Here is a 15,469-nt window from a genome sequence, read left to right on the forward strand (position 1 = left end):
AACGAATGAAAGTGGCGGTTTACAGAGTAGTAAAGTAAAGAAGTTTTTGTGAGAGGTAACGAGGTTTTATCTTATGAAATATATTAGTACTTTATTCTTATAGAAAACATAAATTTTGGGGATTTTTTTCTAATAAATTTTGACTGTAGGACCTATTTCTGGATTAGCAAGTAACGCCTGCAAAAACAGGTTAGAATATTTAAGCTGCTTTTAAGTCAGTACCGATATGCACTGAATACCAATTGCTGCAAGACAATGATTTAATTATGGTAAAATCCACTCGTGATCTGGCATGGGCAGGAATTAACACGCTACATTAATATCCCAATGCAAATGAACACATCTTAGAATTTCAAATGTCTTTTTTGATCTGATCAACAGCTTATGTGGTAAATTTATGCTGTTGTGTGGTAAATTTGTGCTGTTGGTTGACGAGGTAATATCCTTCAATGATTTGGAACCTTTTAGTGATTTTTCCAACTATTTTTATTTTTTGCTTTCAAGTTTCGACAGGTTTTCAGTTCAATACATGGTATTATAATCAAAGCTGAACCTGTTATTGTGCCATTACCTGAGTTCAGTTTATATACGGTATTCTACACGTAACTCGTCTACATGGCCATTTGATGAAATGGCTCCAAAATAATAATATGGTAATTCTTTTATGACGTAACATCTGAATATATCGTGCTTTCTCACTCACTGAATTGTGTGCAGAACTGTGTCTTCAAAAACAGAGACCTAGTAGGCTATGTGTATGAAATACCGTAAAATTCCGTCTACAAGCATATATATGCCTCTAAACGAGGTTTTTTGACACAAGAGACAAGAGGCAGACACTCTCAACAAAAACGTTATTTGGAGTTTGAACAACTATATTACTGATAAAGGCGTCTGTACAAACATGTATATATGTAAGACCAATCTATTGCAATGTTTTTGAGAAGGGTATTGGCCTTTCATATCTTTCGTTTAAAAAAAACCGTTTAGAGGCATATATGCTTCTAGACGGAATTCTACGGTATTCTACACATAACTCGTCTACATGGCCATTTGATGGAATTGCTCCAAAATAATAATATGGAAATTATTTTATGACGTAACATCTGAATATATCGAACTCGTGCTTTCTCACTCACTGAATTGTGTGCAGAACTGTGTCTTCAAAAACAGAGACCTAGTATGTGTATGAAATATATCACCTAGCGTAAAATCAAGAGAAATACCTAACGCAATCCACACGTTAACTCAAAGCCACCTTATAATAAGAAAAGAGTGTCCCAGAAGAGTGATGAAGAGTTTTGAATTATTATTTTTTTTCACATAAATATCTCACGGAGCTACATGATAATGGTAATAATATCTTCCTAAATTGCTCTATTTTTACGTCTTTCATATTATATTTATATATTTCTCGCTTTGAGATCATTTAATTTAAATGTTCAATTCCGGTCGTTATAACTTCTGCAGGGTATGAATGAAAAACACCGGTAAACGATTTGCAATAGTTGTGGAGGAAAATAAATACAAATTAGGAAAAAGAACACATCGTTTTGCGGGATTTGCGGGGGGTAATAAAAATTGATCGGAATTTTTGGTTGTCAAAATGTTGCGGAAGGATTCATATTTAGCCAATGCTAAAACGTTGGTAAAATACGCGAATAAGACTTATTTAATCGTTTTAGAAGTCTCTTATAACGTAATGAAATGACGACCCAAGGTTAAAATTGTACCTTGCGTGAGCACAAAGTGTAGGAAATAAACACGACTCTTTTGACAAATGTCTGAGCTGTTCGCAAGATTACCGAAAAGACACATTGTTTTTATATATTGTTCTCTGAGCTATGGTGTTAATACTTGATCCCTCCTATTCGCTAATTTGCTGACAAAATGCGACGTCATATCCTTTCTTTGCGAAGCAATCTTGCTAAATACGAACAGACCTGAACGATGATCAACGTAAACAGAATACCGTCATTTGACATAGTTTTTCAACAGGTGTTGGGCTCAAGCTTGAACTAGTTTATCACTGTATAATTATATAGAATCACGGCGTATTCGCTAGTCAGCATTACCTTAAGAATCCGAAAAGATTTACCCCAATACAGATTCTTGGCACGCAATGCTTTCAATTTCTCTCTCCCACTTAGTTTCTAGTCGTGACTCATCATCAGTAAGCAAAGTAACCAGTATTATTTACTCTAGCTAGATCCCAGGCAAGCATATATGTGGGCGAAATAAGCGTGGATAAGCCCTTAGGAAAGTTATAAGGATGAATCGTACCACTAGGACGATATTTTGAAACAATTCAAAGTGTGGTGTTATTATTTGAACCTGCTTTTACACAGTTCTCAAGTTACAATGATAACGAAATAGGCTAGTAGAACACCACTTCAGTTTAGGGTGTATCCGCGCAGTATGCGAATGGTCTATTTACGAATGATTACAAAATGTCTTAAAACATGTAAAAGGGCATTTTGTGGTTTTAGCATTATCTTTTTAGGGTATGCTTCAGATATCCATGAAAAATGAAAAACAAACCCACCAAATTCAAGTAGCGCATAATTGCAATGTAGTGCCTCATAGGACACTGTGTCGTAATTTTTGTCTGTTGACAGGCAGAAAACGCAAATACGACAGACATTGAAAAAGATGAAAAAGATAAGTACATAGTGGAAAAAATGTAACAAACATGACAATACAAAACATTAGGCGGAGGCGCCGTATTTAACGTTAGCTATGGACATTTATAGAAAACATATAAAGTAATTAAATATTCAAGATTAACGCTAAATACGGCGCCTCCGCCTAATGATACATGACTTAGTATTTATTCTAATCGTATATCTGGTAATCGAAATCGCACATCGTGAAATCAAAATAGGTTGGGACTAGTGGAATTGGAAGTGGATACAGCATTATGATATAAATCAGTGTTGGTTGAGTTATGATGTTCAAATGTTCAATGCAGGTGCTTTAATATAGTGGTGGAACTGCTAAATTTTGTATCTACATGTACACGAGATGCAATCAAATCAGCATTGTTACCGCTCCGAGGAAGAGGGTACAACTACATATCCTGGTACAACCTAATCACAAATTGGAAATCATGTTGCGCAGACACTCGCTCTGGTATATTGAATATCGTGGCCTAGATACAATTCGGAAAATTAGATCTACCGCTACCTCTATGTTCCATATCAAAGATTAATTTGTATTATTCACACATCTTCTTTAAATACCTCTATAAATCAGCGATGCTCAGTTGTCTCAAATGTAATATTTGTTAATTATAATTTATATGATATCATCCTGATAACGATTATTAAAACAATTGTCATTAATTAACAATCAAACTAATTGGCAGGTTATTTCCGATACGAAAATCTAATTTAAATTAAATTAGCAACTTTGTACTGTTGATACCTGACAAAATCTAATTGTTTCCTTCTTGTCATTTTTGCTCATTTCAGTTACTTCGGGTACTGTCGTCGGGATATGTGTAGCATCTGTTGCGATATTCATCATGTTCGCTGTCACAATGTACCATTGCTATCGCAGGAAAAGACCTTCAATACCACACGGACCCGTACAAAAACAACCCAGTCAAGTTTATACACGCACCAAGCCAATAGCAAGTCCAGATCTTTCATCACCTGAGACGCATCCAAAATCATCACCACTTGCACCCACTAAGAGCTTCCCTCAACCACGTACCCCTTCCCCGGTTCAACCAGACCTCAAATCACCAATGAAACAGTATGTCGCACCTGAAGGAAGTGACAACAAGTTAGACCCATCTACTTTCAACAAAGATTGCTATACAGAAGAAGGCGATGAAGAAATGTGCAAGTCTGGACAGGATGACTCTGTTGATATCATCAATGAGAACTGCCCATTAGGTGAAATCGAATTCTCAGTCGAATTCAAGAAAGATAAGAATGTCTTCATGGTGACCATCCACAAGGCAAATTGTCTCCCGATAAAAGACGACCAAACCGGTACCACTGATCCTTACATTAAGCTGTGTCTGTTACCAGAGAAGAAGCACAAAGTCAAGACGAGGGTTCTGCGTAAGACCTTGAATCCCATCTATGAGGAGACCTTCACTTTCTATGGTTTAGCTTACAATCAGCTCCAGGGTGTCACACTTCACTTCGTCATCATGAGCTTCGACCGTTTCTCTCGAGATGATGTCATCGGTGAAGTCGTCGTGCCTCTGGCCAATGTAGATTTGAGCAACAAAGCAGTGAGCTTGACCAAGGAAATCAAAGCCAGGAACCCCAAGGTAATTACACAACTTCAGACTAATCTTTGTGAAAAAAAAAAATGTTGTATCAAATTGAACACATGTTGAATAATACCAATTGGCAGGTTGTTATTAGAATTGTTGTCAAGACAGACATGATAGAACGCCTTGCGGCGGCGATACAGACATGAGTTTAAGCAGTAGTCGGCACTGAACTATCAGTGCCTTTTTATGACGTTAGAAGGAGTGTCGTTTACGTTGGTGAGGGAACATTTGAGGAATTGTGTATTGACTTTACAATATCCTTAGTTGCATATCACATCTTAAATTACTTTATATTTTTTTCTTCTAAAAATACATTTCAATATCATGACCCAAATCGTACAAATACAATTATTGTCAAAATCAAATTTTGCAATCAATCTTATTCTATTTATAACAGGCATTTAATCACCTCCAGGATTTATATTTATTATTGCAATGTAATGTGTGCAATCATGTCTTGGAATTAAGTTTGACAAGCGAGTGAAGCAGCTTCCTATAGATGCCTTAACTTGATTTGTACAATTTAAGATGGAAAAATCGCGCGTGTGTGTAAAAAAATTTAATTTTCAGATGTGACCCTTTCACTATTATATATTATAGAGCTTATTGGTCTTTACACAGCTTGCCTTAATAAAGCGAAATAATTCAACTCCGCACGAATTATATTCAGAGCACTAACACGGTCCGCACACTCTCTTCACGTCTTGGAATGTGTTACTTATCATTATATATTTAAACAGAGTGTTCTAGTTTTTCATCAGAGTTGTGAAAGACATCTTAACTATCTTCGTGGGGTATTCGCCGTAGAAGTGACGTAATAATCGGATTATCTACCATAGCAATAGATGAATACAAATTTTGAATAGATCTCCCTGCACTACAAGCAGATTGCACTAATTACCTGTGTATGTCAGCAAACATACGATACCGCTCTTTTCAAAGATAGTAATCTTACAGGTGCGAGTGATCAGCATTTCTTTGACATCTATATGGTTCAATGCATAGGTACCCCGTGAACGATGTAGTGCAGGGCGATATATTCAAAATTGTATTCATCTATTGCTATGGTAGTTAATCCGATTAATTACGTCACTTCTACGGCGAATACTAGTATTATGATAATATTAATCTCATCAATATTTATTTTAGATGGCAAAGAGATAATGCATGTTTTGTATATCGTTTGCGTTTAATTTCCGTTAAAGTCCGTGAACAACCCAGCACACCCCAACAACAAAAACAGACAAACACCCTCAACAGACAAACTCAAAAACCATGAATACCCTCCATACACTCATACAGCCCACCCCACACCCCCCCCCATACACCCCACCCCCGCCACACACACACCCATAACAAGATTAATGTTCAAGGAAGCCGCCTGGTTCGATAAAACTATATTAGTATACCACGTTTGTTTCGGTTTCACCAAATTCCCTTCAATTCAAATCTTAATCAAAACCTGCGGAAATCTTTACAATTTGTTAAGTATATCTTAGAACTGTCAAATATCATATTTTCCTCCATCGTCATCTGCCACTAAGATTTTTAATGTTTATTTCATGCAATTGTGTTTTCACCTTTAAATGTACTGTGGGATGTTGGTGTTTCACGAAAACATCATTGATTTTCAAAAACATACTCAAGAGTAAACACTTCTGAAAATCGAACACATTAGTAGTTGGTTTTCTATGCTACAATCCTATTCTCATTTCCTAAAAATATTTCTTCGTCTCTATTCAGAATATGCCAATAAAATAAACAAATAAACAAACACAGAATAAGTAAGACAAAAATGAAGCACGAGGCGAGGCTATAAATGCGATATATTACCTCAGCTGCTTCAACACTAAATCATCAGTGTCTGAGGAAATCACAACAAATTTGTTTTTGCTTTGGATCATATTACAGGTCCCTAAATCTCAAGGCCGTGGCGAGTTATTAGTATCCCTCTGCTACCAACCAGCGGCAAACAGACTGACTGTAGTAGTCTTGAAAGCTAAGAATCTGCCTAAGATGGATGTCACTGGACTCTCTGGTAAGAGCGATGTGAAGCACAATAAACGATTATTGCTTCATGTACCAAGTAGTAAGATAACTCGAGAAAAATTGAGTTTATATGCTTTTCTATGGGGTTGACCCATAATCATTTTCATGACAAAAAGGGGGCCTGAATTTTTTGAGATCTGAAAAGGGGGGGCTCGACAAATTTTCGCGATGAATTTTTTTGCATCAGCCCCCCCCTAACAAGTGTTTGTGAACGGTCCCTAAGTCTAAAGGATTTTTATTGGATTTAAAAATTGTTGAAAAATAGATCTTCTTAAACACACTCAATACCTTTAAATATCTTCAATCGAAGCGAGCAATCTTTTGCAAAATGTTCGTTCCATCGAAGCATTTTAAGGAAGGCTGTGTGTTTGTTGGATTTTTGAAAGTGTAAGGCAGGATTATATTATACTAAGTAATTCAATGGCAATAAATCTGATTACTCTCGACATGTTAAATTGTTGATAAGTCAGCCTTACAATTAGATTCTACAAGACAAGATTGGTGGTTTATTAAAAGGGCATTATGCGCAGCAAAAGCTCACTGTGCAAACAAGAACAACAAGCAGGCTACGATATGCAATATTTTAACATTTCGAGTAGACAAAATATATGCGACATTTTCGACCGGAGATATAATTATCTCGTATTAGTGCTTGTCCGTTGACGTTGGCTAGACATGTTTCCATAAATCCTAACCAAGCATAAAAACAGTCAGTGCAAATTCATGACTTTTTTGGATGGGGTAAATAGACGGAAAAGCAGAAGAAGGAAACATTTGAAATGCCCAGAATGTGTAGTTTATGACTTGTTATACATTTAATCTAAAACTATTTGGATCTTTTGTTGAATTTTAATGCCTCATTATCAATAAAAACTGATGGTTACCAATAATTTTGATACCGTTTGCATGTATATATCTACTATGCACCCATGACGGTAGTCACTCAAGTGAGAGTCATTACTTCATTAAACAATGGGAGAACTTTTTACAGTCCCGGAACAAAGCCCAATATGGTTGCAATGGGAAACTGTGCACATCAGAATTGCAACAGCAAATATAATATATTGATCCACATATTTGACTAGAAATGGTTCTCCTCTTGCATTTCAATAAAGATCTAAAATACTAACCGTATCCGACAAACCATCGTAAATTTATCTCCCACAGTAAAGGATATGGTGCATGTACTGGGGATGGCATGCACTAGATATGATAAACCCATGCAGTGTTGCCATTGTCTTAGCAGGGTATTATTATTAATACTCATAGCTGCACACACCAACATGGTTATGCTTTGTGCTCGTGTTGTATCAAAATCAATGATATAGTGTGTGTTTTGTTGTTGTTTTAATGTTTTTTGGTTTTGTTTTTTGGTGGTTTTTTGGTGTTTTTTTTTTTTTTTTTTTTGTATTTCGCATGCAAAAGGAAGGAATTCAAGCATGATATCACAATATGGTTGGTTTGGGATAATGAGACCTGTAAGGACAATTTTTCAATCCGCAATTGCTACTAATAAGCATCATCAAGAGAACAGCCAAGAGTGCGTGTAAAACTTCATTTTCTGTGAATTCTAAATTAGAATATTTCCGCCTGAAATTTGATTCTTTAATAGCACTATAATTAAAGATTTTCAATTGAAAAAACGTGTAAATGATTTACATTTCAAGGAATAGTTCCGGATATAATTTGTGTTGGCGGACAGACTAAATTGATATATAGATATATAGCCTCGCTTTGATTCAAGTTAAGCATTTGCTGTTATTTTGGGCAAATGTCATAGGATGTTTCTAGGCGCATTTGAAGTGATACTACACCCCCTGATCAATTTTGTGACAATTTTACATTTTGCTTAAAAAATGACTACACACTGGTAACAAAAGTTATGTATATTATAGGGGCAAGGAATCCAATTACTTCACTGATATTTCAGTGATTCAAGACAAGTGGTTCATTATATATGTTAAGAAATGATGTACATTTTAGCGGTACCTCTTTTCTTATCAGAAATAACGTACCGCTTGTCTTGAGTCACTGAAATTCCAGTGTAGTAATTGGATTCCTTGCCCCTATAATATAAATAGCTTTTGTTACCAGTGTGTTATTATTTTATGAGAAAAATGCAAAAATAGTCACCACCTTAACAACACAATGACATCATGTTTCGACATTGACTGGGTATGATGGGGGAGATGGGATTGATTTTTCGTACTCTATTCAGATTGTTACCATGGTTTGGTGGTCCGTCCATCCAGAAATATTTTGTATCACCGCCATAATACTATTGAACACCACTAGAAGGAAATCTATCTGTCTATGAAACTTCTAAGCAGCTCCATCCAAGGAGGATGCTGGGTGGTGTTTCATTCTCTGGCATTCAATATGGCCGTACAAAAAGTAGGACTACCAGTATGTTGGGAGAAAATTTAGATACCGGTGGTGGCATCAAAATTAATTTACTTTGTCATCGATCTCTAGACTGTGTATATAATGTAGGCTCTCATTCAACTGGGCATATTGAAACTATGCATTAAATTAAATCTGGTCAGTCAAGCATACCTATTTGACTGACTCTTAACAGAAATCTTCAGTTTTTATAACTTCTTCAGTCATGTCAGTTGAGATGAAATTGGCCAGCTGAAGACTGGAGATTTAGTAGTCGTAAAGGCGGTTTGTCGGTGACCAGATTTAATTTAAATCATTCGTTTTTGTCATCTAGAAGATCGATAATATTGTCCGACTCATCTTAAAAGCTATTCAACTATACGTCAATACATCATAGAAAATGTATGATTCCATCGTTTTCCTTTATCCATCCCACGCTTTAGCTATATGTAATGCATTTTATATCTGCAAATGACCTCTTACCTATAACTGTTTGTATTTATTTAAAAGGTCCGTTGAAAATCTGAGACGATAGTTATATTCGTCTCAGTTGTAAATATGTCAGTTTTCGCCCCCTTTAATTAACGTAGGTTAAATGCATTACTTTTTCATCCGGCAATACTAAACGTTCGTATTTACACCCAAATGACTTACACTAATCGTAGATCCATCCTTTACGCTCATTTTACATGTTTTAGTGATAAACATTTCAACCCACCATCAGAGCTAGGGGGTTTGGTGAAGCCATAAGTTTATACAGTAAATTCAGGTGTTTTTGATTTTTGATTTTTTTTTGGGGGGGGGTTAAAATAGGGTATTGATTTTATACTTAAAATTTGGGTTAAAATAGACAAATTTTAAAAAGAAAATCAACTGCGTCCTAGGTTTGAACATAGCCAAAAACTACAGGTTTTATACAGTGTGTCTCAATAAAAATAGGCCCTGTGGATTGGGGGACTTAACTTGAAATGTCGGCAGTAAAAACAAAACTTTTTAAAAGATCATAAACCAGGACGTTTCTTCTTTAAAATGGTGCACAAAACATCAAAATGCGTTCACGCGTCAATGAGATAATTGGGTTTTTACAAATAGACCAATTTTTGGACCGTTCCAATGGGACAATACACATTAAACACTAATGTGCTGCGTTGTAGTTTATAATGAACAAAAAGAAATGAAGTTGTTGCTGAATATGAGTTTAAAAATTAACCAATCAATAATTAATCTCTCAAAGAATGTTTCTCACACCTTTCTGTTTGGGTTAACAATATGTGAAAATATTATCTTCTAAAAATATTGTTCAAACATTTGTCAAGCAACAATAGGGCCAAGCGGTCATTTAGGTTCCATAGTATGCATTTCCAGAAAAAGAGTTCTTTCCCAAGAATGAACCTCACTAATGGCATTTTGTGGCCCAAAAAACGCTAGTTGGTGCGCGACTAGTGATTTTCAAACCAGTTGAGGAAACACGCTTTGCGAAATAGCGGGATCAATAAACGACTACTATGTAAAGCTATGTAAACGCATCAACTAGCGAGTCGCAATTCTCGCGATTCATTCTTTGAAAAAAGACCTTTTTTCCTGGTCACTTATGTGAACATTATGAAACTTAACTGATCCCATGGCCCTGTCGTTGCTTGAGAAATATATTTTCATTATTTGTGACCCAAAGAGAAAGGAGAAAACATTCTTTGAGAGATTGATTGATTGGTTGGTTGATGTTTTCAACTCGTACCCAGCAAGACTGAGAGTGTACTTCATTATGTGTATTGCCCCATTGGAACGGTCCAGAAATGGTTCTATTTGTACAATCCCAATTATCTCAGTGATGCCTGAACGGATTTTGATGGTTTGTACACCATCTTAAAGACAAAACTTCAAGGTTCTTGAATCTACCAAAAAGTTTTGATTTTATTGCAGACATTTTAAGTTACGTCCCCTAATCCACAGGGGCTATTTTTATTGAGACACCCTGTACATGTCCAAATTTTTCGAAGACGCGCTCACATTATGACGTTATCGGTGATTATTAGGGTATCTTGGTATCACTGGATTGAGAAGAGTCATACCTAAAAACAGTATGACGTTTAATATAGAGAGATATCGGGGGTTGCACATGTTGCTGCGGTCGGACACGAGTTTATTGCAAAGCCAATGGCTGGCACAACAGTTAATTTGAACTCGGTGACATTGTCCTATTGTAATGACACTTTAATCTTTCGATAATTCTTCAACCTATAATAATTATTGTTTTTGTTTTTCTGCATGTAGATCCCTATGTCAAAATCTTCTTGATGTACAATGGACAACGTTTGTGCAAGAAGAAGACTAGACTGAAGAAGAGAACACTCAACCCAGTTTTCAACGAGTCATTCCTCTTCGATGTACCTCTGGAAGGTTTGGAGAATGTCAGCATTGAATTTCAGGTTCGTATATCATATTTACTGCACTGCTCATGAGGGATTTGATTGAATCTATTGGTCCCCGAGGTGAACTAGAGCCCGCGGGCCTACTTTTTCCCCATGGAAAACCGTTGGTCCACAGTCTCCAGTTTACCCAGGGGATCAATAGATTCCACCAGATCCCAAATATAATGCAGTCAATATGATTTTAATCCTTTATTAATGTATTCTTTGTTTATTGACGTACTGCAGTTACTGTTCATTTTCCTATACACAATACACAGTGCTCTCACCATTGAGGTGAGACCTCTACTCATTGTACTAACAGTGTATTTTAGAGGTATAGGGCATTTCCTAGTTAACGTCACTGTGTGAAAAATAACCGGCCAATATGTATTGCACTCTCTAAAATTCTAGGAAATATAGTTTTGTAACATGTCCTAAATTTTTAGCTAATTTAGATATTTGGAAATATTCGCACTTTGGTGTTTTAGTAAGTAGGGCACGGCATGGCCTGCAAAATTCCCTGTGTAACTCGAATGCAACTTTCAGTGACTATCGCTAACTTGTAGACCGCTCTCTTCCGAAAGGCATTAAAGCTAAACCACTTGACGGATACTTTTGTACTTGCTGTGCTGTCAATCAAGAATAATGTATACATTACATGTACACTATAAACTGAGTATGTGGGGCATCTGCAAATGTTCGTACTTCCCTGATATGTAAATGACAGATAACAGCAAAAACAGCTCCCATATCTGTCCATAACTTTGGTCAGTGCAGCGAGTCAGGGAATTTCAAGTGGGTGATTATTGATTGGCAAGTGCCATATTTGGGCATAAGTGCAGTCCACCAATCAATGTGGAGGATAGACTAGACTTAATCGTTGATTTTGCTGGAATAGTTTCCTGTAAACCAGGTTTAAGTACTGCAAAGGTCGAATCGTATTTGGTGTGCAGTATAACTGCACTATGATAGGGTAAAATATTACACGGTTGAGCGGTTAAAGCTTACCGTAAATATGTTGTATGAACATGTAACCTCTGCAATACCGCTTTGTGTCTCCGTCAATTTACGATATTATATACCGCATGCATAGATTCTTTTTGTTTGATTGGTTAAAACCGCGTCACGTGGCATGAAATAGTGTAACTATTCTTAGTTGAAATGTTGTTCCTATGGCAGCGGGAAATAGTAGTACTATTCCCTGGGCAATAGTATTACTATTTCCCGCTGTCATGGCAACAACCTAACTGTCTCGCTGTACGCACTACTGTACGCAGGGATGACTCGCACCATAGACACGCCAACTCAGTTGTGGCTTGCGTGTGACATTTCCGAAAATAGTGGTGTAAATATTTGGTAAGAAATCTATGTTTGAGGTATATAAAACAAATATTGACTGCCCTTTAGTCGGTGAATGGTTAAAACTATTGCTCCTCGTGATCTCAAAACGGTACTATTTTCCCTTAGCTTCGCTTCGGGCGTAAATCGGGTTTTTTTATGATTTTTCTTTTCTAAATTGAACATTTTTCAACCATTTTTGGTGCAAATTTCTGAAAGTTGGTCAAAAAAAAAAAACGGGTCCTAGATGTTTTATCTAGTTTTTAATTTTTTTTTTAGCATTTCTGCCCAAATTTGAACCTCACAGATGAATTTGTCAAGTCTTTGCCATTCTAAATATGGTTTTCAAATTATATGATTTGTAAAATGAACTTTTGCAAAACATCAAGGTGTTATTTTTCAGAAATATAATGATTTAGATAATGAAACTCGATTTTGTTTTGGTTGCTTCGACCAACAATACCTCGTCTACCCTTAATAAAGTTTGATGTATTGATGGCCTTCAAAACTTCAATATATTAAAACACTGGTTGTCAATGTATTCAAAGGAGCGCAAATATCTCGGGAGAAAATTCAAACAATTCTCTTAAATGAAATGCTACAGTACAAGTGTTGTCCATGAATCTCACCGCTACTTTGTATGAATTCTTTAGATTTTGAATTTACTTTCCATCCGTCTCAAGCGTCGTATCAATATCTTATCTTTTATTATGTGTAAAGTAAAGAAATTTTATTTTTAGTTCCATTTATTATTGCTTAAATGTCATTCAAACACTCTTCAATCGATTGATTCCATAAATCTTGCCGCTTGTTAATGTTCAGATGTTTATATTGCTATTTTCAAGTGTTCTCAACACAACATGTCCCGCATTTGACTTAGAGATATTAGCTTTAGGTTGACAGTGAAAGGACTGGGAGCGATGCCATTATTTTATGTTCGCTGTGAAATTAAACAATATTATTCGAAGATTATTTTAGTATTTGGTTAACTTGCAAACCCGGCACAAGAGGCCTGTTTTAGGTACAGCTATACTTAAATAAAGCAAAATTTGTTATTTTCAAGGACATACCCGTAACGATAACTGTTTTTTATTCAATATAGTTTGCTGTGTTTTGGCTGCTGCTGCAGCTGTTAGTGCATACTGCAGTTACTGTTCATTTTCTTATACACAATACATAGTGCTCTCACCATTGACGCGTGACCTCTACAAACAGTGTATGTTATAGATATAGGGCATTGCCTAGTTAACGTCACTGTGTGAAAAATAACCGGCCGAAATGTTTTGTACTCCCTGAAATTCTAGAAAATATAGTTTTGTAACATGTCCTAAATTTTTAGCTAATTTAGATGTTTGGAAATATTCGCACTTTTGGTGATTTAGTAAGGAAGAGCACGCATGACCTGCAAAATTCCCTGTGTAAATCGAATTCAACTTTTAGTGACTATCACTCACTCGTGGACCGCTCTCTTCCAAAGGGCATTAAAGCTAAACCACTTGACGGATACTTTTTGTACTTGATGTCAATCAAGAATAATGTATATATTACATGTAGGCTAAAAACTGAGTAGGTGGGGCATCTGCAAATGTTCGTACCTCCCTGATATGTAAGTGACAAATAACAGCAAAAACAACTCCCATATCTGTCCATAACTTTGGTCAGTGGAGCGAGCCAGTGGATTTCAAGCGGGTGATTATTGATTGGCAAGCGCCATATTTGGGCATAAGTACAGTCCACCATTCAATGTGGAGGATGGGTTAGATTTTATCGATTGATTTTGCTGGAGTAACGAGGTTTTAAACCAGGTTTAAGTACTGCAAAGGTCGAATCATGTTTACTGTGCAGAATAACTGCACTATGGTTGTTGTATATAGTTGTCGTCGTCGTCATTGTTGTTCGCGTTGTTGTTCGCATTGTTGTTCTTGTTTTCTATTGTAATTGTGTGGCAATTTCAACACTCCAGCCCCGTGATAGTTTATAATCAAGAAATTTGTACTCACGATACCAATATTTACGTTTTATTTGTCTTTTCTCCTTCAGGTTCTTGATCATGATCGTGTCACAAAGAACGAAATCATCGGCCGTCTTGTGGTAGGAAGGAAAGAAGGAGAGTCTGCTAACCGCCATTGGAGCGAAATCATGCATAACCCAAGAAAACAAATCGCGGAGTGGCACAAACTCACCGACTAGTTATCTACGATTGACTAATATTGAGTTTTACTTATAAAATGACCTGTGCAGAAGATATTTTTTACAAAAATGTCATATACTATACTAGCCACATTTGGTATGTTTGAGCGAAACGACAAATTCCTGTGATTTTTCAAAGTTTGTAACAATTTTCTTTTCACCTTTTTTTATTTCTTTTTATAATTTCTTTTTTGTCATATTTGGAAAAGCGAGATCCTTCCCAAGAACATGTGTGATATTTATACACAGAATTGGTCCTTATAATATTATGTGAAATATCTCAGTGTGTAAACATTAATATGGAGGTGTTAATTCTAACCTGCGATTCATGCTTCAAAATACATAAGTATTTGCCTCATAAGTATAAGTCTTTGCCTCGAGTGGACAGCTTTAAAAGCGCTATACGGGTCATGTCAATCAGGCAAACGAAAAGCTTTGAAACATAAATTTCAGTAATTTGCCATCAAATAAACATAATATAATTGTTTCAGATAATGTATTCTGGTTTGCTCTGGTAAACATTGGTATTAATGTTACTGTGTAAAGAAATGTGATATAGTTGTAATGCAGTTTACCGTGCACCTGTAAATCATCCGAGTAAACGCATCTTATGAAATTCTGCAAATCACCTATGCATATACGAGTCAAGAGAGCATCGTAGATGTAATGGAACTACAGAACTCCATATTGATCATCACCATATAGACGAGTCCGAATTGTGATCTGTCGTATTATGCACAGTTTTGGATCAAGAATGAAGAATGCAGGCCACGTATTCATCTTTTTTGACATTTACAGGCGCAAATAT

General features: G+C 36.1%; 1 protein-coding gene across 1 annotated transcript in view; it reads left to right on the forward strand.

The window, feature by feature from the left end:
- LOC140158906 (synaptotagmin-4-like) overlaps positions 1-14,999 on the forward strand; it is a 78,423-nt gene extending 63,424 nt beyond the window's left edge. The window contains exons 2-5 of the mRNA XM_072182175.1: positions 3,474-4,288; positions 6,206-6,332; positions 10,997-11,151; positions 14,512-14,999. Coding sequence (XP_072038276.1) covers positions 3,474-4,288; positions 6,206-6,332; positions 10,997-11,151; positions 14,512-14,661 — 1,247 coding nt within the window. The 3' untranslated portion in view covers positions 14,662-14,999. The remainder of the gene's footprint in view (positions 1-3,473; positions 4,289-6,205; positions 6,333-10,996; positions 11,152-14,511) is intronic.
- Positions 15,000-15,469: the final 470 nt, after the last annotated feature.

The sequence above is a fragment of the Amphiura filiformis genome, chromosome 8 (genome assembly GCF_039555335.1).
Source record: "Amphiura filiformis chromosome 8, Afil_fr2py, whole genome shotgun sequence".
In the NCBI taxonomy this organism is placed as follows: domain Eukaryota; kingdom Metazoa; phylum Echinodermata; class Ophiuroidea; order Amphilepidida; family Amphiuridae; genus Amphiura; species Amphiura filiformis.